We start from the raw sequence: 26,564 nt of genomic DNA, 5'->3' as shown, positions 1-26,564 counted from the left end.
TGCTGAAGAATATGAACAAGGATTCTAGAAATCTTCATCTATCCAGGAAGTCTTTATCCGTCCAGGTTTCTAGAATTCTACATCTGTCCAGCATTCTAGAAGTCTAAATCTGCTCAGTTTTCTAGAACTCTACTACTGACCAGGTTTCTAGGAAATCTTCATCCATCCAGGATTCTAAAAGTCTTTATCTGTCCAGGTTTCTAGAAGTTTACATCTGTCTAGGATTCTAGAAGTCTACATCTATCCAGGATTCTAGAAGTCTTCATCCCTCCAGTATTCCTGAAATCTTTATCATCCAGAATTCTAGAAGTCTTTTCAGTCCTTTCAGGGTTCAAGAAATTTTTATCATGCAGGGTTCTAGAAGTCTTTATCCTTTCGGGATCCTAGAAGTCTTTATCAACCCGAATTCTAGAAGTCTTTATTCATCCAGGTTAATAGAAATCTTTATCATCCAGGATTTTAGAAGTCCTCATGAATCCAGGGTTCTATAAATCTTTATCACCCAGGATTCTAGAAGTCTTCATAAATCTAGGATTCTAGAAATCTTTATCATCCAGGATTCTAGTAGAAGTCTTCATCAATCTATGGTTCTAGAAATCTAAATGATCTAGGATTCTAGAAGTCTTTATCTGTCCAGGATTCTAGAAGTCTATCATCTAGGATTCTAGAAGTCTTTAATCATCCAGGATTCTAGAAATCTAATATTATTTTGTAACAATGTATTTTTATTTTATTGATTTTTAATTTATTTTGTTATTTTGTAACATACTTTTTTTATTTTTTTTATTTTCAGATTGACAAGATCTTGAAGCAACGGCATCATTTTTCATCGGATATCTATTTCAAAGCCATCAAATCTCTCACCCTGGGGAAAGTCTTAGGTAGGACTTCACTCTCATGACATTTGATTTGAAGTGTTGATAGAAGAAGGAGTGAGCTCTGCAGGGGATTTTCTATTGCTTTTACATTTTTAAAATCTGACCTGCGGCCTTCCCTTTAGTCTTGCACAGTTTATCAGGCTCCTCTCCTGTACTGAAATGACCTTCTCTGCTTTCACCGCACAGATTCCTAAAGCAAAACAAAAAACATTTGCGTCCTTCAATTACGCTTGTATGCATGTAAATACATGGGGGGGGGGGGTTTCTAAAACTGGAGAGTGCAAAGTCTGGTGCAGCTCTGCGTAGAAACCAATAGACACATGCAGAACGAAAAAATATGTTTTGTTTCAGATCCGGATTGGGGGGTTTTGTGCTATCTTGGCATTTCATGGCCTCCAAAACTGTGATCGGTAGTGACAAGTGAAATCAACAATTTACACCCTTAGAAAGCCAGAAGGCGGTAATTGGTTTTAGGGGTCCTGTACATGGCTAGACTGCCAAAAAGTCTCACGCATGTGGTATCAGAAGAAGCAGCAGAATGTATTTTGGGGTGTCATTTCAGATATACCCATGGCATGTTTGAAAAATATATATATAATTTAAGTGTCAACTTTGTGTAAAAAAAATAAATAAATAATTTTTGTAATTTTCCCGAAACTTGTGGCAAAATATAAAATATTCCATGAACTCAACGTGCCTCTCGGTAAATAGCTTGGAGTGTCTACTTCCTAAACTGGGGTTATGGGGGGGGGGGGTTGTGTTATGTTGACATTTCAGGGCCTCCAAAACTGTGACAGGTAGTGTGGAAGTAAAATAAGCAATTTACGCCCTTAGAAAACCTGAAGCCAGTGATTGGTTTTCGGGGTCCCGCACACGGCTAGGCTCCCAAAAAGTCTCACACATGTGGTATCTCCGTACTCAGGAGAAGCAGCAGAATGTATTTTGGGGTGTCATTCCACATATACCCATGGCATGTGTGAGCAATATATAATTTAGTGACAACTTTGTGTAAAGAAAAATAAAATTGTAATTTTCCCAAAACTTGTGACAAAATATAAAATATTCCATGGACTCAACATGCCTCTCAACAAATAGATTGGGGTGTCTAGTTTCCAAAAAGGGGTCATTTGGGGGGTGTTTGAACTGTCCTGGCATTTTATGCCCAATATTAGAAGCTTATGCCACACATCACCCACTCTTTTAACCACTTGAAGACCAAGCCTTTCTGACACTTTTTGTTTACATTAATTTTGTTTTTTACTAGAAAATTACTTTGAACCTCCAAACATTATATATATATATATATATTTTTTTTTTTTTTTTTTTTTTAAAGCAGCGGCCCTACAGAACAAAATGGTGGGTGCTGCATTTTTCTTTGTCACACTGTATTTGCGCAGCGATTTTCCAAACTCAATATTTGGGGGGGACACATTTTTTTTTTTAATGAATGCACAAATACACTATATATTGTCCAATTGTTTGGAAAAATATAAAAGATGATTTTATGCTGAGTATGACATGCTCTAAAATTGCACACACCCCCATGCAGCGGCAACAAAATAGGAGGTACAAAAAAAGCGAGTGTCGCGCCTATTTCCACGTCTTCTACAGACACGACATCTTCTTTGTGGTGTTCTTTGGGTAGGGGTGTCAGGGAGGACATCCGGAAAATGCCTTTCATGCAGCTGGCTCACTGCATCTGGATTGGGAATTTGGACCACAGCACCTCCTGGATACAGAAGGGCTTTGATAATCTCTTCCTGGAATTTTAGGAAGAATCCACGTCTTCCTGACGCTTTGTATAGCACATGAGCGTTCAGCAGAGCCAATTTGAATAAGTATACCGACACTTTCTTGTACCATTATCTGGCCTTACAGGCAATTAAGTACGGCGCCATCATCTGGTCATTGAAGTCCACCCCTCTCATGTTAAGGTTGTATTCCTGGACACAGAGGGGCTGCCCAACAACACCAGTCGCCGTTGCAAGTTGAACTGTCATATCTGCGTGAATGGAGGACAGACCGAAAACATTCTGTGTGTCCCTCCACTTCACTGCAAGAAATTTATTACACTTCAAGCAGCCTCTCTCCCCCCGAATCTACAAGCCGTTGGGGGAAGCCCCGGTGATTAGGTTGCACGGTGCCACATGCACCAATCCCAGAATCAAAAACGTGACTAAAAAGTGGCACGCTTGTGTAATAATTGTCCACATATAAATGGTACCCCTTTCCGATTAAGGGTGACACCAAGTTGTCACGCCTTGTCCGGTAGTCGCTCTGGTGATCATGTGTATTCTGGGTCGTCTCCCTGCTGCCTGGGCCACTGGGTGATAGCATATCTGAGCAAGCTTCTTATTATTACCTACCTTTGGGTAGGAGACTCTTGCTCCACCCAGTGGCCAGCTGTTGTCAGTTACCTTATTCTATAAATACCCTCTTCCACTTCCTGCTGGCGCCTTAGTATTTGCTTCCTGCTTGTCTGCTGTGTATGGTCTATTGTCATAGCTGACTATGGCTTACCCTGACCACTCTTTGGATCACCCCTTTGGACTGTACCAGCTCTGGCTATAGTACTCGGCTCTCTCTTGACCTCTCTTCGGATCAACCCCTTAGGTTGTACTGACTCTGGTTAACAAACGCAGCTCACTCTTGACTACTCTTCTGGACTTCGCTTTCTTGGGGTCTGGCTCCCGACCTACTCCTAACCGTGAGTCATTTTCTAATTTGTTGTTCCCTGAGTTTGCTGGTTGCACTTTACTTTGAGGTCCCGATATTTTGGCTTCAGGACCCTATCTGCTCCTCCACCTGATATCGGGATAACAAGACTACTGGTCGGGAAACCAACACAAACCTAACACGAGTCCCAAACAATCTTGCCACTGCTCCCCATGTAGTCTGGGCAGTTGGGGGGCTCCACATTGCTATCTTTTCCCTCGTAAACCCAGAAATTACATGTATAGCCTGTTGCCCTGTCACACATCGTATACAGCTTGACCCCATATCTGGCACACTTGCTGGGGTGAAACTGTTTGAAAACAAGGTGGCCAGAAAATGTAATCAGAGACTCATCAACGCAGACAGCTTGTTGGGGGCATATACAAGGCTGCAAACTTCTGGTTGACTGTGTGATTTACGAGGGGCCAAATTTTGTGGAGCCGGTCATATCCAGGGTCACCCCAAGGACGACAGAGTTCATTGTCACTGAAGTACATGAACCGCAAGATTTGCTTGTATCTAGTCCTGGCCTTGGCAGCAGAGAACATGGGCATATGATGAATTGGGTCAGTGGACCAATATGACCCCAACTCACTCTTTTTAGTAATGTCCATAAAAGGGGATAGGCCCAGAAAGGTTTAAATTATGAAACAGTGAAAAGTTTCCACTCAAATTCTCTGGCAAGGGTCAAATATGGATTTGCGGTGATAAATTAATTGGAATATAAATTGCTTTGGTCCACAATAGATCTGTACAGATCTTCCGTGAAAAACAGCTCATATCCAAGGGGAGTAAAATCAGCTGTTTCCACCTGAATTCCGGGTTGGTCAGTGAATGGGTGAAGTACAGGTGCTGCAGAAGTGGTGGGCTCATAATCAGGATTTGCAAGCGCATCAGGAAGAACACTTTGGGCTCTATGGGCCTGTCTTGGAATTATTGGTGCCTGCAGGACACTACTTGTGCTAGCCACCGCACCAGCTTGAACTGCACTTATGGGACTCGCCATGTCACCAAGTGTTACTGCATTGCTGGTTTGACTATGACCAGGATGTACTAGGCCGCTGGTTCTTGCCAGTTCACCAGAGGGTTGAGTGGCACTAGTACCGACACTGTGCTACATACGAGAACCCTGTGATTGTTGCACCTCAGCAACAGAAGAATGGGGTCGGGTACACCTGACCTTAGCAGGGACCACTACTCCATCATCAGAGCTATCTGTCAGGGTGCCGCTGCTCTCTACAGGTTCGAATACTGAGCCGGATTCTGACAGTGAGGCTTCCCCATCGCTCTAATCTGTCATACTCAGCATCGTGTAGGCCTCTTCACTAGTGTACCTCTGTTTGGACATTTTGGCCAATAAATTTATAGGTACCTAGTGTGGCTCACAGGTAAAAAAGCACCTGGTTGTCAAGGACAGTTTGAACCGCTACCAAAAAGTTAACTGCTAGTGCTAGCAGAGATCAGGCCTGACTCTGCTAACACTGCGGTTTAGTGTGCTGTGAATTGGAAATGACAGTAATCTGCTGATACTGCACTTCTCGGGGGATGGGCAGAGGGGCTAAACGCAGGTGCTGGCAGGCGTCGGAGCTGATCTTGCTAGCGATGCATTTTGAGATCACAATACTAAACTATTGGGGACGCTAGTATTGTTCTAATCTGATCAAAGATAAGTCACTAATGTCAATAAGACACTAATACAATGATCAGTAAATTATCTGTATACTGTATATAGTGTACACTGTGACAGGGAGTGAAAGGATTAACTGGGGAGTGATAAGGGGGTTAAATGTGGGCCTTTGTGTACTGGTGTCAGTGTAGTGCTTGTGTACTCATGGTAGATGTTCTCTGCTCTCACACTGAAACCAAAAAGGGCTCCAGGAGAGAAGATTGCATAATTTCCTGCACCTGTGTGTGCATTACACAGGCACAGGACACTCTGCAATTGGTCAAAACCGATCACCAGGTCCAGGCCAAAATTTTAGGGGGACTGCGACATTGCGGCGGACAAATCAGACCCCGACTAACATTTTTGACACTTTTTTGGAGACCAGTGACACTAATACAGTGGTCAGCGCTAAAAAAATGCAGTGTTACTGTAATAATGACACTGGCAGGGAAGGAGTTAACATCAGGGGTGATCAAAGGGTTAAATGTGAGCCTAGAGCAGTGATGGTGAACCTTGGCACCCAAGATGTTTTGGAACTACATTTCCATGATGCTCATGCATGCTACAGTGTAATTGAGCATCATAGGGAAATGTAGTTCCAAAACATCTGGGGTGCCGAGGTTTACCATCACTGCCCTAGGGGGTGCTTTCTAACTGTGTGGGGGAGGTGCTTAACTGAAAGAAAACAGAAATATTGTGTTTCTGCTAAGCAGGAACATGGATCTTTGTTTTCCTTCAGTTAAGCACCTCCCACACAGTTAGAAAGCACTCCATAGGAGCACATTTAAATGTGCTCCTAGGGCAGTAATGGTGAATCATGGAACCCCAGATGTTTTGGAACTACATTTCCCATGATGCTCATGCCCTCTGCGGTGTAGTTGAGCATCATGAGAAGTGTAGTTCCAAAACATCTGGGGTGCCAAGGTTCGCCATCACTGCCCTAGGGGGTGCTTTCTAACTGTGGGGGGAGGGTGATCTGACTGGGGGAAAACAGAGCTTGGCAGGAACACAAGATCTCTATCTTCTCCCCTGTCAGAACGGCGATCTGTCTTGTTTACAGATCGCCATTCTGCCTCTCTTGGGAACGATCGTGGGGGGCCGCTGATTGGCTCCCCCTCTGTCCAATCAGTGTGGAATCGCGCCTCTGGCGACGCACCCGCGCCACCTAGTGGCTATTGCAATAAATTACTTACAGTTAGGTGATTTCACGCAATAGAGCTACTTTCCCGCAGTATATGTATGCTAGGCAGTCGGCAAGTGGTTAAACAGAGGCCAACATGGCAGCTTCTTTGGCTGAAAACGATAGGAGGGTTTACTTCCGCTTTAAGCGCTGGGGGCGGGGTGAAATGCGTCAGTAGGTATGGTTAAGGAGGAGCTGAGGCCATTTCCATTTATTTTCATGTGCTGAGCTGTTCGTTTTTGGCATCCTTATGGTGTATGGCAGGGATGTCAAACTCAATTTCATCACAGGCCACAACAAAATGACGGTTGCCCTCAAAGGGCCGGTTGTATCTGTAAGACTAGATGTCCAGAGAACCTCCTCTTACATCAGCTGTCAAGCAGGGGCGTAGATAAGGGGGGATCAGGGGGGTCCAAAGCCCCCCCCCCTCCCAGAACATCGGTCAATTTCACAGTAGCTCTGGGAGCCGCACTGCCACTGGGAGGACCACCTGCCTCATCCACGAGGCTGACAGGCAGGGCCCGGCTTACATTGAAGCCATGTTTACTATTTTACTTTACTAACAGATGTGCTTTCTGGGGGCGCTGTATATACTGTATATATTTACACATCACAATTTTTCACAGCGTGGCAGGCGTGATAATTATTGTTCTCTGGGTACTCAAGGCTGAAACCCCCCCCCCTAGGAAAAAAATTATCTATGCCCCCCCCCATCCTCCCTTACATCACGGTGCAACCCCCTTACCTATTGCTGCTGCCAGGAAGAAGCTGGGGGTGGGGCTGGGGAGCAAAAAGTGCAGGGTTTGGATGAGGATCAGAAGAAGGCTGCTGAATACTAAGATGGGGGGGGGGCAGAGATCAGGGGGTGCTGCGGCTACACAGAGGTACACAATCTGTTAGAGGAGTTCTGTTAGAGGAGTTCTGTCCTATCTGCTGCTAACTGCTGGGACGGGGGAGGGGGCAGAGACGAGCTTCACAACGGCTGCATGAAGCGCAGGATCTGGAGCAGAAGTTTTGTCCTCCCCTCTGCAGCTGAATGCTGAGACAAGGTTGGGGTGGAGGCAAGGGGAGTACCACAGCTGCAGGAGAGGTGTGAGCGACACATGAAATGGCCTGGGGGGAGGCGCATTTGGCCTGCGGGCCTTGTGTTCGACACATGTGGTGTATGGGCTAGCAGTGAGGTTTAGTAAGGAAACCAATAAGAAGACTGGATCTGAGCCGTCAGATCAGAAACCTTGCAAAACGAATGGAAGAAGAATTTTATGGACTCTTTTTCGCATGCGGACGTTTAAGCTTCCATATGCGTGTAAACGCAAGCACTTTATGGACTTAATTTTTTACGCTGCATCATTTAGTCAGCCAAGAGCCTAAATAAATACGCCAGAAATGTTTGACACCAGCGTGTGAGGATCCTAAATGTGTTATCGATGGATGTCTTTAATGTGAAATAATTGTCCTCCTTTCAGTCCTCATAGATAGAATGACAGCAATTACCAATAATAAAATGCGTCGTGAGTCGTTGAATGTCAAGTTATGTTTTAATGATCTGTAATTACAATCGTTTTTCTAGTCAGGTGAGATAAAAGGACCGGAGAAATGATTCCATTGTCTCTTTGTCTTGCAGCTGTATTACAATGTGTCATCTATACGACAGAATATATACAGCGCTTTTTTCCACAATCATCACTTTATAGAGAGAAGGTGTCAGGAGCTGAGCAAGGGATATTACTATGTATATCGTGGTTATTATAGCAATATTCTGATACTTTTAGATTTTTTGATTGTTGGCTGTATCCTATTTTTTTAAAGATACACTATATTACCAAAAGTATTGGGACGCCTGCCTTTACATGCACACAAACTTTAATGGCTTCCCAGTCATAGTTCGCAGGGTTAAATATTGAGTTGGCCCATCCTTTGCAGCTATAACAGCTTCAACTCTTTGAGAAGGCTGTCCACAAGGTTAGAGACTTGAGACCTGTTTCCCGATTGGCTGAAAGGAGAAGACATCCTATTGGCCAAGAAGGAGAAGGAAGCCGCCGCCGCTGCCTGTCAGTCCCACGGAGCAAGGTAAGTAAACTGGCAAGGGGGGGGGGGATATGGTGGTGACCTCTGGAGTGATTGGGGGGATCCGTCTAACGCCCACCAAAACCAACCCCCCCCCCCCCCCCGACTGATGGAGCACCAGCCGCCACTGCTCTCAGACAAGTTCCCATTGATAACATTGATCTTTTTAGCTATCTGTAAGAGGCTAATTCTTCCAAATGACCAGAAGTGTAAGGAGCATTCATCCTCAACCAGAGTTCCATGGAAGCCTGTGGTTCCTCTAGACATTGTTAGAGGTTCCTTGAGCAATGAGCAATTTCTGCCTGTCTGATAAGTTCCCACTGACACCATTGATCCTTTTAGCTATCTCTAAGAGGGGAATTCTTCCCAATGACCACAAGTGTAAGGAGCATCCTTGCTCAACCAGAGTACCATGGAAGCTTATGGTTCCTCTAGATGATGTTAGAGGTTCCTTGAGCCTGTCAGATAAGTTCCCACTGACACCATTGATCTTTTTGGCTACAGTGCTTTGCGAAAGTATTCAGCCCCCTTGAACTTTGCGACCTTTTGCCACATTTCAGGCTTCAAACATGAAAATATAAAACTGTAATTTTTTGTGAAGAATCAACAACAAGTGGGACACAATCATGAAGTGGAACGAAATTTATTGGATATTTCAAACTTTTTTAACAAATAAAAAACTGAAAAATTGGGCGTGCAAAATTATTCAGCCCCCTTAAGTTAATACTTTGTAGCGCCACCTTTTGCTGCAATTACAGCTGTAAGTCGCTTGGGGTATGTCTCTATCAGTTTTACACATCGAGAGACTGAAATTTTTGCCCATTCCTCCTTGCAAAACAGCTCGAGCTCAGTGAGGTTGGATGGAGAGCGTTTGTGAACAGCAGTTTTCACTTCTTTCCACAGATTCTCGATTGGATTCAGGTCTGGACTTTGACTTGGCCATTCTAACACCTGGATATGTTTATTTGTGAACCATTCCATTGTAGATTTTGCTTTATGTTTTGGATCATTGTCTTGTTGGAAGACAAATCTCCGTCCCAGTCTCAGGTCTTTTGCAGACTCCATCAGGTTTTCTTCCAGAATGGTCCTGTATTTGGCTCCATCCATCTTCCTATCAATTTTAACCATCTTCCCTGTCCCTGCTGAAGAAAAGCAGGCCCAAACCATGATGCTGCCACCACCATGTTTGACAGTGGGGATGGTGTGTTCAGGGTGATGAGCTGTGTTGCTTTTACGCCAAACATAACGTTTTGCATTGTTGCCAAAAAGTTTGATTTTGGTTTCATCTGATCAGAGCACCTTCTTCCACATGTTTGGTGTCTCCCAGGTGGCTTGTGGCAAACTTTAAACAACACTTTTTATGGATATCTTTAAGAAATGGCTTTCTTCTTGCCACTCTTCCATAAAGGCCAGATTTGTGCAGTATACTACTGATTGTTGTCCTATGGACAGAGTCTCCCACCTCAGCTGTAGATCTCTGCAGTTCATCCAGAGTGATCATGGGCCTCTTGGCTGCATCTCTGATCAGTCTTCTCCTTGTATGAGCTGAAAGTTTAGAGGGGCGGCCAGGTCTTCGTAGATTTGCAGTGGTCTGATACTCCTTCCATTTCAATATTATCGCTTGCACAGTGCTCCTTGGGATGTTTAAAGCTTGGGAAATCTTTTTGCATTCAAATCCAGCTTTAAACTTCTCCACAACAGTATCTCGGACCTGCCTGGTGTGTTCCTTGTTCTTCATGATGCTCTCTGCGCTTTAAACGGACCTCTGAGACTATCACAGTGCAGGTGCATTTATACGGAGACTTGATTACACACAGGTGGATTCTATTTATCATCATTAGTCATTTAGGTCAACATTGGATCATTCAGAGATCCTCACTGAGCTTCTGGAGAGAGTTTGCTGCACTGAAAGTAAAGGGGCAGAATAATTTTGCACGCCCAATTTTTCAGTTTTTTATTTAACAAAGTTTGAAATATCCAATGAATTTTGTTCCACTTCATGATTGTGTCCCACATGTTGTTGATTCTTAAAAAAAAAAATTACAGTTTTATATCTTTATGTTTGAAGCCTGAAATGTGGCAAAAGGTCGAAAAGTTCAAGGGGGCCGAATACTTTCGCAAAGCACTGTATCTGTAAGGGGGGAATTCTTCTCAATGACCACAAGTGTAAGGAGCATCCTTCCTCAACCAGAGTTCCATGGAAGCCTATGGTTCCTCTAGATGATGTTAGAGGTTCTTTGAGCCTGTCAGATAAGTTCCCACTGACACCATTGATCTTTTTAGCTATCTGTAAGGGGGAAATTCTTCCCAATGACCACAAGTGTAAGCAGCAATCTTCCCACTCACCATCACACTAATGTATCATGAACTGTAGATATATATATTTTTAGCTGGGGTTCCCGCAGACCAGAAAGTCATTTTAAGGGTTCCCCCTTAAAAGGTTGAGAAAGACTGCATTAGACTGTAAGCTTCAGGGGCAGAGTGAGTGAAAGATTCAATCTATTCTCTCGTGCACTGTGTAATTTATTGACATTTTTGAAATTATAATGTAGATAAAAAGAGGCGAGCCTCCAGGAGAGTACATTAGATTTCAGAGTTTTGCGCAGACTATAAAATAAACTATAAACGGAAGCAAGGTTTATGAAGTATTACCACATATTGCTGATATTATTTACTTTAATCTGTACAAATTCACATGCATAACTATAGAAACATAAAAGAGTTCCGGATCCCTTTTTATGTGCACCTGCTGCCTATGCATAATAAATAAGGCCGTTTTATGAGCTGAAGCCGCCGGTTCTCTAGCAAAAAGGTACGACTCACAGAATTCCCAGGAAGGGCATTGATATGGGACAGGTAGGCTCTAGCTTCTAAAAATAAAGGTGCGTATTTAAAAAAAAAAATGTGAACCTCCTTTGCCGACATTTGTGAAATATAGCAGTAATGGCTGCTAGGAGGTATAAATCCTGCCACATGTGCAGCATATGTGACCATTAAGGATGAGCAAAACTAAGAGTTTTAACCACCTGGTGTCCAAGGCAATTTTCTAATTTTTTTACCCATGTTTAAATAAGCATTTTTGCTAGAAAATAACTTAAAACCTACCAAACATTATATATTCTTGAAATCAGAGGCCCTGGAAAATAAAATTGTGTCTATTTTTGTTTTCTTTTTCCCGATTTTTATCCTTTTTACTTACTTATAACTGATAATGGTGTATTTGTTAACCTAAAGCATTAAATTAGATTGGAAAAACAATAAAAATATATTAAAAAATATATTATTTAAAAAAAAAATATATATATATATATATATATATAGCTAAGACAGGATTTTTTTTTTTTTTTTTTAAAGAGTGAGGGAGGGTTATAGCCTCTGTCACATTTGTTTTGCCGTCTGTGTCCCATTGGGGAAGTTTCCCTTTGCTTTATTTCTTATACTCAGTGTGGGAAGTGAGAAGAAAGCCCTCGTTGTCACCAGAGCTGGTGTCCCCATTTAAAGATTTACTTTCTGTTCCTGTGAAAAAAATCAATCTCAAAAGGGATTAGCAATAGGGGAAAATTGCGATACCAAAATGATGTACAGTAAAACCTTGGTTTGAGAGTAACTTGGTTTAAGAGCGCTTTGCAATAAATTTTGACTTGATATACAAGCGATGTCTTGATATACAAGTAGCCTCAAGTCACAGCTGAGTATAAAAGAGAAGAGAGGCGCCTCTAAGTGTAGCAATATGGTTAAATTTAATGAAGGTACAACATTTAGCAACTCACATGGTTGATGATTGGAACAGGCACATCTAAGGATGCAGGCATCCAGGCTAAAGCTGTCCACATAGACCGTCCTCCGCACCGCCATCTACATCATCCCTTCCATGCTGCCCCTCGCTTTCAGAACGCTTTACTGCAGGGTGGTCTTCCGGGTCAGGATTACAGACTGGCAGCCGGCGTTGCAGAAGATGGTCTATGAGGACAGCTTTACACCGGATGCCTGCATACTTAGATGTGCCTGTTTTATTCATCAACCATATGAGTTGCTAAATGTTGTACCTTCATTAAATGGAACCATATTGCTACACTTAGAAGGCGCCTCTCTTCTCTTTTATACTCTGTAGCTCCTGCTGGATTTTGCTTCTAATCCCCTTGTGGAAGCGGCTATTTGTGGATGGACATTTTATGGTTATATAATGCAATGCTATAATCTTTTTATATGGACTATAAACTGAAGGACTTATGAATAAATGGTTGTGTAACTAATCATCTGAGTTTCCATTATTTCTTATGGGGAAATTCGCTTTGATATAAGAGTGCTTTGGATTACAAGCATGTTTCCAGAACGAATTATGCTCGCAAATCAAGGTTTTACTGTATTAGGAAGAGTTGAGGCAAAGAAATAAATAAAAATTATTTTTTATTGATTTAAAGATTTAAAAAGAACCTAGTGTTACAGTAGCAACAAAAGATCATAGAAGTATTACGACAGTAAAAAAAAAATACAAGCAATTGGAAACAATTCGAGGAACCACTCAATGTACAGTACAATAAATGGATTACAGAACCCCTACGCGTTTCAACCAGAAGTCTTCTTCTGGGGGTGTATTTATCCAAGGTTTTAACCATATCTGCGTATATAACAGAACAGACAAATAATATACAAAAAGTGAACAAAACAACTTTTTTAGACATAAAATTATAAACATGACAATACAGAAAAACATCCATATCGATTTATAATTTATATATTGAAAGAAATGACAGAACTTACATCATAGTGAAGTACAAGAGAGAGGGTACATTCTTTAAAATCAAAACGTGGCTGTAGCTCAATGATAAGTAGAGGGAAGCACCCAGGCGTTGAGGCTTAGGTACTAGTGGCATAGATGGATAGTTTAGCTCTGATAAAAAATGCAAGACCAAAAAATATTTTTCTAATATATATATATATATATACACAGATATATATATATACAGATATATATATATACATATATATATATATATATATATATATATATATATATATATATATATATATATATATATATATATATATATAGGGACTAGAGGCATAGATTGATAATTTAGCCCTGATAAAAAACACAAGACCAAAAAGTTTTTCTAATATATATATATATATATATATATATATATATACATATACATATATACATAAGCTTCTTAGACTTAATCAAGACTAGACAGTCTGCATCAGTCTCAACTGTAAAAAAAAAAAAAAAAATTGGGACAGCCAAATAAAAAAAAAGAGAAAAAAAAAATCTATAGCAATTTTTTATGTCATACATTTCCTCAGATGTCTGTCAAACACAGATGTTTAGGAAAAATACACCTAAATATATTTTAGTGCATACAAACACAAAACCTTACCCGATGCTCACAAAATAATACCAAATAATATTTGGTAAAAACATAAAAGATGATGTTGTGTTGAGTAGATAGATACCAAAAATGTCAAGATTTAAAATTGCGCACACCCATGAAATGGAGACAAACTATAGTACCTAAAAGTCGTCACCTTTAAATGCCTTTATAGGTTATCAGTTTAGATTTAATTGTGAATTATAGACATAGAACTATTGCTCTCACCCCAACATTCACGGCGATATCTTACATATATAGTGTTTACATATGTGTGCTGGACCTACGTGCGTGTTTGCATTTACATGTATGCGCGGATGCAGGAAGGGAGAGTTTGTATTTTTAGAAATTATTTTATTTAAATTTGTGTCACTATTTTTCATTTACAGTAACGTTAATACTATCACAAGGGGGATAGCAAGCCTCCTTGTGATAACTGTATGGAGATATCAGGGTTCTATTAGACCCCCAATGTCTCCCCTGTTCTCCAAAGCAACTAACCAAGCACAGATCATGCTTGGTTAGCTGCCAGTTCTGGCTGAACAGCCAGAAAATGTAAGTTCTAAACACAGAAGTGACTAAATCCTGATTTCCTTGAGGTTAATACACCACAGTGGAGAGAGAAGATGGGGGAATGTTTCTTCATCTCCGCTGTAGGAAGCAGTCCTGGCCACTTACCAAAGTCTTGGGCTTCCCAGGAGAATGGGAGAGGTGGGAGTCAGGGGTGGTTTTCAAAGCCCTAAAAAAGTGATTGCCTTAATAAGACAACCAAGTAAGTGAGGGGACTTATGGATTCTCTGCAGAGTTGATCCCAAAGTTCAGACAGCATTGCATTTACATTGTGTATCATGAATTTAAAAGTCCCATAATTTCAGTGTAATAGTTGATGGTTTTGAGCTCAAGAAGAGCCTCAACTTTGTATTTCGATTCCATCTGAGTTGTGAACCCCTCTAAGTCAGCTTTAGTGGGGATCAGGGTCTGTTTTTGTAGGGAGTTCTCTAAGAAATGCTCAAATGTCCCTATCCAGTTGTTGCAGTGTTGCCAGGTGATAAGTGCTTGTATAGGCAGCAGATGGGTCTCAAGGAAAGAGGTTCCAGAGTTCCAACAGCCAATGATCTTTTATCATAGTGTTGTTGTGGTGGAATAGTCCACGATTTATCTGTGGGTCCATCTGCATCTCAATCCTGTTGTCCCTCTAATGTGGGAAGAGGAGCCCTGATGGGGCAGGAAGGCAAAGAAGTGTTTCCCATGTCACAACCTCAGATTTTGAGCTGGTATTGGCACCTGTAGGGGCAGGGGAGGACTGGGCCAGGGGGCAGAGGGGCAATTGACCCCTGGGCCACTCTGATGCCCCACAAAAAGGCTGCACCGCTTCTGCCACAGACATGCCTTAAGGGATTCCTGGTGAAGAGAAGTAAAAAGTACTGCCGCTGACCTACTAAGTGCGGGTTGAAGACAAGGACAAAGCACAGGCCTAACCCCCCCCCCCCCAGCATGGATGGTGTAAACTGTGTCTGAGCAGTGGTCAGTTCCATGCCCCACTGGAGACACTTCTCCCCCCCGCCAGCCCCAACCGAGCTCTTGCAGCTCCCCCCAACCTCCCCCTACTGGCCAGGTTAGGAGCCTCGATTTAGCCGGTGAGTAGAGAGTACCGGGAGCGAAGCTTCAGCCTGGAATGGGGGTCAGGAGGAGGCCGGGAAGAGGTAGAATGGGGGGGGGGGCGGCAGAGTTTTCTGCACCATGGGCCTCTGGTTCTTACTTGCCCCCTGGGCCGAAAGTTGCCAGTCAGCCCCTGTGTAGGGGTACTGGGTAATGTGGTCATTATGGCACAGTTGCAAGGAGAAGGCTTACAGGTGAGGCATTGAAACCGATGGTGCTCATGCTGGAGCCTCTAATGGATGGGGTATCACAGACTCTGGAGAGGAAACTGCATCCTCAGGTCTGCCACCATAGAAGTCTGTAGGCATCACTCTAGGTCAACGAGCTCCATGGTTGGATGAGGTAGGGTATGACTCCTGTGTCTAGTAGGGAAGCATGTCATTCATTGTAGGGAGGGGAGATGTGTCAGCCTTCTTGTGTTTAGGCATGACTGAATGCAGGTCTGACACCTCCACCACTGCACGCTGCGGATCGGAGCGATGCGTTGTAACTTCAAAGAGCTGCTTTAAAGCCGCTTTGGCGGTAGGTTACCCTTCCTTGTTCTGAGGGAAGTGAGTGAGTAGTAGAGAGAATATGCTGTCTTTTAGATGAGGACAGGACTGGAGCTAGCTACAGATGCTCCTCACACTTCAATCGCTAGGCCGTGCCCTGTTTGTCATGTGTCTGCCTCTGCCTGAAAATCCTTAGGACCCGTGTTGGTGGGCTTTTGTTCACTTTAAGAGGATTTGTATTTCCATACAACACCATGGAATGCAAAACCCGCTTGAAGTACATCAAATGAAGGTCAGAAGAAGGTCAAATACAGATCAGATAAACATGTCAATGAATTCTGAATAATCTCAGAAGTGTCTCAGATTGATGCCAAACTGATGCCATTGATACAAGACCAAAGCCCATCTACACAGGCCTCCACTTGTCTGCCAGAGCTACCAAGTCCCACCTTTTTTTATCTAAGTATCCCTGGTACCATTTTGTGGGGCTTCCAGAGCAGCTACAAGCTATTTAAATTTTTTGGCCTCATCATTTCATCAGACCGAGCTGCCTGGAACTTCCAAAACCATTTTTTCACAATTGCGATGCACTTTAATGCACACTTAAGGCATCCAGTTTTTTAAAAAGTTTGGTCAAACTACACTGGACCAAAGTTCACTGATCTTCTACATATACAAAATAATTAGTTCACAAGGTTGTTCAGAGAGTGAGGCCCCTCATAGTGACCGTGACTGGTACCCAGAACTGGGAATTCCAGTAGCGAGACCTCACTGATTCAGTCCAGTGGTGTATTTGGGTTTTGTGCTGCCCTAGGCAAGACTAAAATTGGGCGCCCCCCCCATGTCAATTTTCCCAACTCCTTTTTTTAACAGATGTGACTCCCTCCAAAATTGAAGGACTACAAGTCCCAAAAGGAACTCCTAAGGGGGTGGGTGAGAGAGAGAGAGAGAGAGAGGGGGTGGGTTAGGGAGGGAGAGAGAGAGGGGGGTTGGTGAGGGAGGGAGAGAGAGAGAGGGGATAAGAGAGAGAGAGAGGGCGGTGGGTGAGGGAGGGAGAGAGGGGGGGGATGAAAGAGAGGGGGGCTGAGAGAGAGAGGGCGGGATGAGAGAGAGAGAGAGAGGGGGGATCAAAGAGAGAGAGAGAGAGGGGGGATCAAAGAGAGAGAGAGGGGGAGGATGATAGAGAAAGAGAGAGAGGGTGAGAGAGGAGGGAGAGAGAGAGGGGGAGAAAGAGAGAGAGAGGGGGGTGAGTGAGAGAGAGAGGGGGGTGAGAGAGGTGGCTCTAGCAACCAGTGGCCAATAGAGTCTCAGGTGGAGGGGGGGTGGATTTTTTGCTGCCCCCCTGCAAAGTGCCGCCCTAGGCCTGGGCCTTGTTGGCCTAGGCCAAAATACAGCACTGATTCAGTCCCTAAAAAGATCAGAAATCCACAAGCGATTAAACTATTTCTCTTCTAATTAGAACGGATATATCATTTTGTGTGGACTGTCCATCCTTTGCTGCTGCATATTTTCCCCATATTAAAATCATGCTTGCATGTTTCCAAGTCACTTAGGTTATTAAACAGATAATATATTTCAATTCGGGATAATTAATTTTTCATTATAAAATACTACACTCGGTTAAGCTCCTCAGCATGCTTGACTTCTGAAAAATAAAAATGACACATATTAAATTAACTGCATTTATTACTGGAGAGCAACTTAAATTATCCATCAATCCCCCAAAGATGTTTTATTTTTTTTTGTTCTTTAACACTTAGCTCCAGATACCACCACTTAGAAATGAACTCCGGGATCACCTTTTTTGTGCCATAAATTGTATTCTCAGAGTACAAATCATTAAAAAAATTTAATTAATTTAATTAAAAACTAATTTAACAGCTGAGGAAACCATTCTCTAAATATTTGTAATGCCATCGCCTTTCCCCAAGCATTGTGGCTACCTCAGGGACTAGTCACCCATTGCAGTTTCAATGTTGTACTGCCAGCACCACCCTGCAAGAACTATAGAGAAACGTTTACAGTACATGTACATGACGGGAGGACAGCTCGTGGTGGCTACCAGACTTATGAACCCATACTTCTACTTGTAATCAATTTTTCAATAGACTCAGTTGTCCATGGATAAATCACCCTAAAAGAACCCCACCACAGGGCTGGATGGCACCATCTTTAGGTTCAAAAGCCAGGAAGCCTTCATGGTGTTCATGAGCCACCTACCAGACTTATGAAGCTAAAGATGGTGTCAGCAAGCCCTGTGATGTAGTTCTTTCAGGGCTATTTATCCATGGACAAATTAGTCTATTGAAACTGAAGGTATTGAAGGTGACTTTGGAAAGAGGAGAACACATAAACCAATAACCCAATGAAGGCTCAGTCTTGTACCCTGCATTGTATCTCCATGAGCCAACTATCAGACGTATGAACCTAAAGATGTTGCCAGCAAGCCCTGTGGTGGAGTTCATTTATGGATAGCTTAGTCTATTCAAAAATAATTGAAAGTTTACTTAATGTAAGAAGGTGCCTTTGAAATGGAGAGTTACTAATTTTAGCTGGAGATCCCACTACTTAGAAATTAACTCAAGGACTACCCTCTTTTGTGCCATAAATTGTCTTCCCAGTGTACAGATAATTTTAAAAAGTATTTAAAAACTCACTTATAGCTGAGGAGACCATTCTCTAAATGCCTGTAATTTTATCACCTTTCCCCAAGCATTGCGGCTACCTTGGGAAATTGGCAGGGGGGATGTGTGAGGTGGCCTACGTCATCTACCCGATTCAAGGTATGCCTGGCAGCAAAAACTATGGGGAAAAGTTTAAAGTGCATGTACATGACTGGAGGCCAGCTCATGGAGATACCGTGGTGGGTAGCAGACCTATGAACCTATATTTGGTCTTGTAATCAATTTTTCAATAGACTCAGTTGTCCATTGATAAATATCCCTGAAATAACTCCACCACAAGGCTTGATGGCACAATCTTCATTTTCATAAGTCTGGTAGCCTTCATGGTGTCCCCATGAAATGGTGTCAGACAGCAAGCCCTGTGGTGTAGTTTCTTCAGGGCTATTTATCCATGGACAAATTAGTCTATTGAAAATTGATTGAGAATCCACTTAAGGTAAGAAGGTGACTTTAGAATGGGGATAACACAACCCATTAACCCATTGAAAGCTTAGTCTTGTACTGTCAGCACTACCCTGCAAGAACTAAAGAGAAATGTTTATAGTACATGTACATGACTGGAGGCTAACTTACGGAGATACCACGGTGGCTACCAGATTTATGAACCTATACCTGGACTTTTAATCAATTGTTTAATAGATTCAGTTGTCCATTGATAAATATCCCTAAAATAACTCCACCACAAGCCTTGATGGCCCCATCTTGATAGATTGATAAGGCCAGTGGCCTTCATGGTATCTCCATGAGCCACCTATCAGACTTGTGAACCTAGGATGGTTACAGAGGACACTGAAAAAGCAACTGTGCTGAATGCTTTTTTCTCGTCAGTATTTAGACAGGAAACGGAGGGGTACACTGACCATGACTGTATGGTTAGTAGTAATACACAGGACTTGCCACTATTGCTAACAGAGGGTGTAATCAGGGAAAGGCTGGACAAACTTAACACAAACAAATCACCAGGCCCGGATGGCGTACATCCGAGAGTACTCAAGGAACTCAGTAGGGTTATATCCAGACCACTGTTCCTGATCTTTGCGGACAGTATTAGGACAGGAGATGTACCAGGGGAGTGCAGGAAAGCAAGCGTGATTCCGATATTCAAAAAGGGTCAGAGGCATATACCGGGAAATTATAGGCCGGTCAGTCTGACATCAGTAGTATGTAAACTTCTGGAGGGGATGATAAGGGACTATATCGTGGAGTTTGCTAAGGACAACAGCATCATCAGTAGTAACCAGCACGGGTTTACAAATAGGCGTTCTTGTCAAACCAGTCTCTTAACATTCTACGAGGAGGTGAGCTGTGAGCTAGATAGGGGCAAACCAGTGGATGTGGTGTACTTGGATTTCGCTAAGGCGTTTGATACAGTTCCCCACAAGCGCTTAATTTATAAAATAAGGTCTGCAGGTATCGACAGCAGGGTTTGCTCTTGGACACGGAACTGGCTAAAAGGGCGTATCCAAAGGGTGGTAATAAACAGCGCATACTCAGACTGGTCTGAGGTAGTAAGCGGGGTCCCCCAAGGCTCAGTCCTAGGACCAACCTTGTTCAATTTATTCATAAACAGCATTGAGGACGGGATCAGTAGTTCGATATCAGTTTTTGCTGATGACACAAAATTAGGCAGGGCAATAGCAGCACAGCATGAAGCAGATATCCTACAGAATGACCTGGACAAAATAACGGAGTGGGCAACGACTTGGCAAATGAGGTTTAACGTGGAGAAGTATAAGGTTTTGCACTTGGGGACTAGCAACATAAAAACACAATACACGTTAGGAGGGGAACCCTTGGGGGAATCAAAAATGGAGAAGGATCTGGGAGTCTTGGTTGATGATAGACTAGGCAACAGCTTGCAATGTCAAACGGCGGCTACCAAGGCTAGCAGAATATTAGCATGCATAAAAAAAGGGATGTTTTCCAGAGATAAGACTATTATCCTTCCACTTTATAAAACTCTGGTCCGACCGCATCTGGAGTATTCTGTCCAGTTCTGGTCGCCAGTCCTCAGAAGGGATGTGTTGGAGCTGGAGAGAGTACAGAGAAGGGCAACTAAACTAATTAGGGGACTGGAGGACCTTGATTATGAAGAGCGTCTCCAATCGCTTGATTTATTCTCCCTGGAGAAGAGACGCCTGAGGGGGGACATGATAGCAATTTTTAAATATCTCAATGGGGATCTCAGCTTAGAAAAAAAGCTGTTCAGTCGAAGGGATTGCATAAGGACTCGGGGGCATACAATGCGATTAGAGGAGAAGCGTTTTAACCTCAGGCAACGTGGGGGGTTCTTTACTGTTAGGGCTACAAGATTGTGGAATTCTCTACCACAAGAAGTGGTTTCTGCGGGTAGTATGGTGGCTTTCAAAAGACTATTAGACGTACATCTCAAGGATCAGAACATTCAGGGGTATGTGAGATGATTACAGCCACACACACCTACACAGGTTGAACTGGATGGACTATTGTCTTTATTCAACCTCACCTACTATGTAACTATATGTAACTATGTAACTATGTAAGATTGTGCCAGCAAGCCCTGTTGAGTTATTTCAGGGCTATTTATCCATAGATGAATGAGTCTATTGAAAATTGATTGAGAGACCCACTTAAGGTAACAAGGTGACTTTGGAATGGGGAGTTAGTAATTCTGACTGGAGATTAGCTGTAAAGTTTTGGATAAAGTGGGACAAATTAGAATGTATGTCAGGTATTTATTTCACTTTCTCTGTTTTTTCTGTTGACTATTGTCTCCTGGCTAAAAAGTGAGGGAGAAAATTCAACATTTTCAGATTAAGATAGAGAATTGTTCAGGTATCTGGGGATTATAATCTTCCCCCAACCCTGCGGACTACCTTAATCTAAATATTTTACCTGTCTTAACCAAATTTAACCTTAAGAGTAAGATGTGGTGTAAATTACCCCTGACAGTTAAAGTTAGTGCAAACTGACTTAAAATGATCTGGGTGCCACAACTACATTATGCCCTGCAAGTAGTGGGTCTACTCTGATGGACCACATCCCCTAATAAGTCTAATGCAGCAAAGAATATCCCATAAGTGGGACCTTTAAGGAAACATATATCACAAATTGTTAGAAGACATATAGTCAATTTTTATTCTGGTGCAAAATAAAATATCATAAAAACATCAATATGGCTTTTTTTAAACAAAATATTGCAATATCCAAAGACAGTATCAAAGGTGATGTAAACTAATGTGATGTATTCCAATTCTACCCTACGCGTTTCAAAGACATAGAAGCTCCTTCTTCAGAGGTATTAGGGATATCAGTTCACATCTAATTGCATAAACAAGATTCATTAAGGAAAACAGCCATAATGTTTGAAAACATGTGCAGTAGGGATCAACCGATATTGGTATTTCGTTGCCGATACCAATATTTTGGCCATCGCATATTGGTATCGGCCGATATGGGCTGATATTTTGTACATCCTATGTCAGGGTCTGAAACTAGTCCTCTCCTCCTCCAACCATTAAGTGGTGATGCTCATGTAAGGGTAAAATGATGTCACATAGCATAATTCCGTTTACAAATGTTATTGAATATGTCACTCACATATGTACAAATTAAAGATAAAAGCAATTCCACATTGGCAGATCGGTATCTCTCACCCACTTGCCGTAAGTGATACCTGGGTGATACCACTCCATTCAGCATCCACTCAATACTGCTCTGTCTCTCACCCGCTCCATCTCCCACCCACCCAATACCGATCTGTCTCTCACCCACTTGCCGTAAGTGATACCCGGTGATACCGCTCTGTCCGGCATACGATCTCGGAGGTCACGTGCATGGTCACGGCATGGCAGTATCACCCGGTTGTCACGGCAAGTGGGTGAGAGACGGATTATTATCGGGTGGGTGGGAGATGGAGCGGGTGAGAGACAGAGCAGTATTGAGTGGATGTCGAACAGAGCGGTATCACCCGGGTATCTCTTAGTGCAAGTGGGTAAGGAATACCGATCTGCCAGCAGATCTGCTAATGTGGAATTGCTTATATCTTTAATTTGTACATATGGGAGTGGCATATTTAATAACATTTGTAAACGGAATTATGTTATGTGACATCATTTTACCCTTACATGAGCAATATTTAGAAAATCGGCAATATCGGCCAGTTCTGGGGGCTGATACAGATATATCGGCAAATGTCAATATCGGCCCTCGATATATCGGCCTTGCCAATAATCAGTCGATCCCTAATGTGCAGTTGTCATTCTCTGCCCCATCAGCCACAGGGAGTCTGGATCCTTAATTCCACCAGGGGGAACTCAATAACCACTGAGGCCCCCAAATGTTGATCTCATGATCTGAGGGAGAATGAATCACTTGTAAAAAAAAAAAAAAAAGGGACTATTTTAGCACAATTTATGCTATATATAGACTTAAAAGTCCCACTTAGGGGATAATATTTGCTGTATTCAACTACTTGCATAGTTCCCCAGTATGGTTCCAACATATATACTCCTTATTTAGGGACTTTATTTGGAAGAAACAAAACCCCCACATTAAATCTTCTACTCCTCAACTACCAACCCCCAGAGGACGTGAGTTATCACGAAACATGTAAGGGCCTGGTTTGTCCTGACGGCGCGAGAGTTCATATTGGTCCCTGGTGTTTAGATGGATCATCAGCGTTAGCTCTCCACCATACTGCCGGGTTACCCACGATCCGAGGAGGAATGTTCTGCAGGAACACTGCGGCTGCATGTCATTGTTTGTTCTGCTGACATACTAAGTTTTTGCATGTGAGTGCATCCCTTTTTATTTATTAAAGTTATACATTGGTAATGCACTATGGGAGTGTTTCCCCTTTTTATTTCCATGGTTATACACTGGATACCCCTGTGACCTATGATTGGTTGTCCCCGGAGAGAGTGACCTATGCTCCTGCCTTGCCATTCCACTACATTGGAGGATCTCTCTTTCATATGAGCGTTCAGCCACCTATAATCTAGTGGCAAGAGCTATTTGGTAAGGAGCCATCTCTCACTTTATTGTCTGGTGGATTCATTTCTACTCCTGGGCACACCTGATCTTCACCTTTCTTCATTTGTTTGGAGCTTTTCCTTTCCTGGGAATCTGTTTCAGCCAATATCTTCCTTTGTGGACTTTTTTAGTGTTCATTTTTTGGACTGTATATGTTAACATCATACTTTGATTCAGTGTAGGTGTTTGTCATTCATAATCTAGCGCTACACCATTCTGTTTTTATTACTCTTCAACTACGCAAGGAAATGGGGGGGGGGGGGTCTTGTGGTTTCCCACCCAAGGACTTACCTGAAAGCAACTCAGTTACAGCATATGGATGGGTGGAGTGACATAAATACAGAAGGCCGGGGAAGTCTCCTGGGACAATCAACTAAATACCCACCATCTCTCAGTTGGAGGTGGGTGTTTGTCAGTCTGAAGAAGTGGGCATTCCATTTGTACGTAGACCATCCTAGGCAATGCCCACATGTGATGCTGAGCCTCCATGATTGGAAAACTGTATATAGCTTCCTGAAAACATCACAGTACTCTTCTCAGCTCCGATGCAAGTGGTGGGTTGGTTAGTGGGAAGATCTCTGCAAATATCAGAATTGTTTGGGGGTGGATGTTAGTCCAGAGAAGTGGGCATCCTTAGGTGGGCTACATTTGTATACAGACCACCTTAGGTAACCTGTACATCTGTGCAAGTTTGAGTAGGAGTGAAGTTCTCTGTGAAATATGTGAGCTTTAACCACTTAAGCCCCGGAAGATTTTACCCCTTTTCTGACCAGGAGGTATTTTGCGATTCGGCACTGCGTGACTTTAACGGACAATTGCGCGGTCGTGTGACGCTGTACCTAAACTAATTTGACGTCCTTTTTTTCCCACAAACAGAGCTTTCTTTTGGTGGTATTTGATCACCTGTGCGATTTTTTTGATCATGCGCTATAAACAAAAAAAGAGCGTCAATTTTGCAAAAATAGCAATATTTTTCACATTTTTTTATATGAAATTCCCCCCCAAAAAAATGTAAAAATCAAAATTTTTTAACATTTTCGGGCCAATTTGTTTTATGCTACCTATGTTTGGTAAAAAAAATCGCAAAAAGCGTATTTTGATTGGTTTGCGCAAAAGTTATCGCGTTTACTAACAAAGGGAAAGATTTTTGTCATTTTTGTTGTTTTTTTTTTTAACGCGTAATGGTGGCGATCTGCGATTTTTTTTGTGGTACTGCGACATTGCGGCGGACAGATCGGACCCTTGACTGACATTTTTGACACTTTTGGGGTTACCAGTGACATTTCTACAGTAATCAGTGCTATATATATGCACTGTTACTGTAAAAATACACTGGCAGTGAAGGGGTTAACTTTTTTTTGAAAGGGAGGGGCTATGTGTGTCCCTAGGGGCGTGATTTCTACTGTGATTGGCTGTGGCTTCAGATGTATGAACAGTGATCAACGGTTCTACATAGTAGAACCGTATGATCATCCTTCATACACAGGGGAGAATGACAGGCGGCTTGTTTACACAAGCTGCCTGACTTTCTCCCTCTCCCCCGACGATCGCAGAGTGACCAGCGGACATCGGGTCCGACGGTCACACGCGCGGGGGGGTGCGTGACCGCGCGGGAGCGGGAGCGCGCCTCCGGCGGCGCACGCTCGCTCCCTAGACCCTCACAGGCTAGCGACGTAGACCTACGTCGCTTTGCCTGTGAGGGGCTGACTGCCGATGTAGATCGGCGTTAGGCAGTCGGCAAGTGGTTAATTAATATAAAAAGGCATGCAGAGAGACGGTGTTTATTGACAGAGTCATTTGCACCCTAAATATAGAATTTAATGACACAAAAAGTGCAAACGTGAGCCCTGTTCTCCAGGCGATAAGAATAAAATGCAGAGATGTGGGATGAGGGTGCCGATGTAAAAACTGTGTTATGAGCCCCAGGCCTGGGAAAACTGTGCTGTGTTACACTGATATCTTGCTTTTTGTAAGCAGCCTAGACACGTTTTTTTTCTTGATTTCCAAAGCATCAAAAAAAAAAAAGGCTCATATAAAATGTTTTTATTCCAAATAATACAAATATAGCAACAAAGACTGTATTGTTAAAGGATAAGCTCACCTTTCTTAACATGTTACATCCATATTCACATAGATGTTACAAATGGAGCGGCCCCCGCACCGTCCCGATCTTCTCCCTCCCTGCTAGCTGCCATAGTTTTAAAAAAGCGTGGCTGCGTGGGATTCCGCCTGCCCAGCCATATGTTTTGTCAGATTATTTTTGGCACCAGGGGGCGGAGCCACCTAATAGAGGGACCGAAGGTCTGCTTTAAAGGAAATTGTTGCACATATTTAGTGTAGCACTACCCCCGTAGGAGCTGCATAAAGTGGATTCCCCTGGGTTACCCATAGCAACGACTTCTTAGTACTTTAAGTCCTTGGCTCAGTCAGTAGACAGTCCAGGGGATTTGGTTTTTGTGTATTTTATTTGGAAACTGGGATAGGAGAAGGGATGAGTGGGATACTCCAACTATGAACTATGCACAATCTTCAGGACAACTAGCTGTTTGATTTGTGGCAAGGCCGCTGCTTCACCCTGCCACTAAGGTAAAGATGTTTAGATAAGCTCCTGTTTTAGTTACTCTCTTCATGTTTCTGTAACTGGCACCCCCTTTACTCTCAATGCTGGTGTGCCGACACCTGTCTGCTGACCCTAGCTTCCGGAGTGGTCTCTTCCTGGCAGACCCCTGGGCAAGTTCCTCTGTACTCACGGACACTGTTTTTCCAGAGTCACCGTTGCCTGCAAACTCCTCTTGTCAGCATCCACTGGACTTCTGCATTCAGCCACACCTTCAGGTTC

At 42.9% G+C, this 26,564-nt stretch overlaps 1 protein-coding gene across 1 annotated transcript in view; it reads left to right on the top strand.

The window, feature by feature from the left end:
• Positions 1 to 26,564, top strand: part of LOC309557562 (contactin-associated protein-like 5) — a 691,665-nt gene that overhangs the window by 613,553 nt on the left and 51,548 nt on the right. The window contains exon 21 of the mRNA XM_082260344.1: positions 794 to 881. Within this exon, the coding sequence (XP_082116470.1) occupies positions 794 to 881 (88 nt within the window). The remainder of the gene's footprint in view (positions 1 to 793; positions 882 to 26,564) is intronic.

Source organism: Pelophylax lessonae (genome assembly GCF_965119305.1).
Source record: "Pelophylax lessonae genome assembly, chromosome: 6".
NCBI lineage: Eukaryota > Metazoa > Chordata > Amphibia > Anura > Ranidae > Pelophylax > Pelophylax lessonae.
The sequence above is the reverse complement of the archived record's forward strand: the minus strand, read 5'-3'. Positions and strand labels throughout refer to the sequence as shown.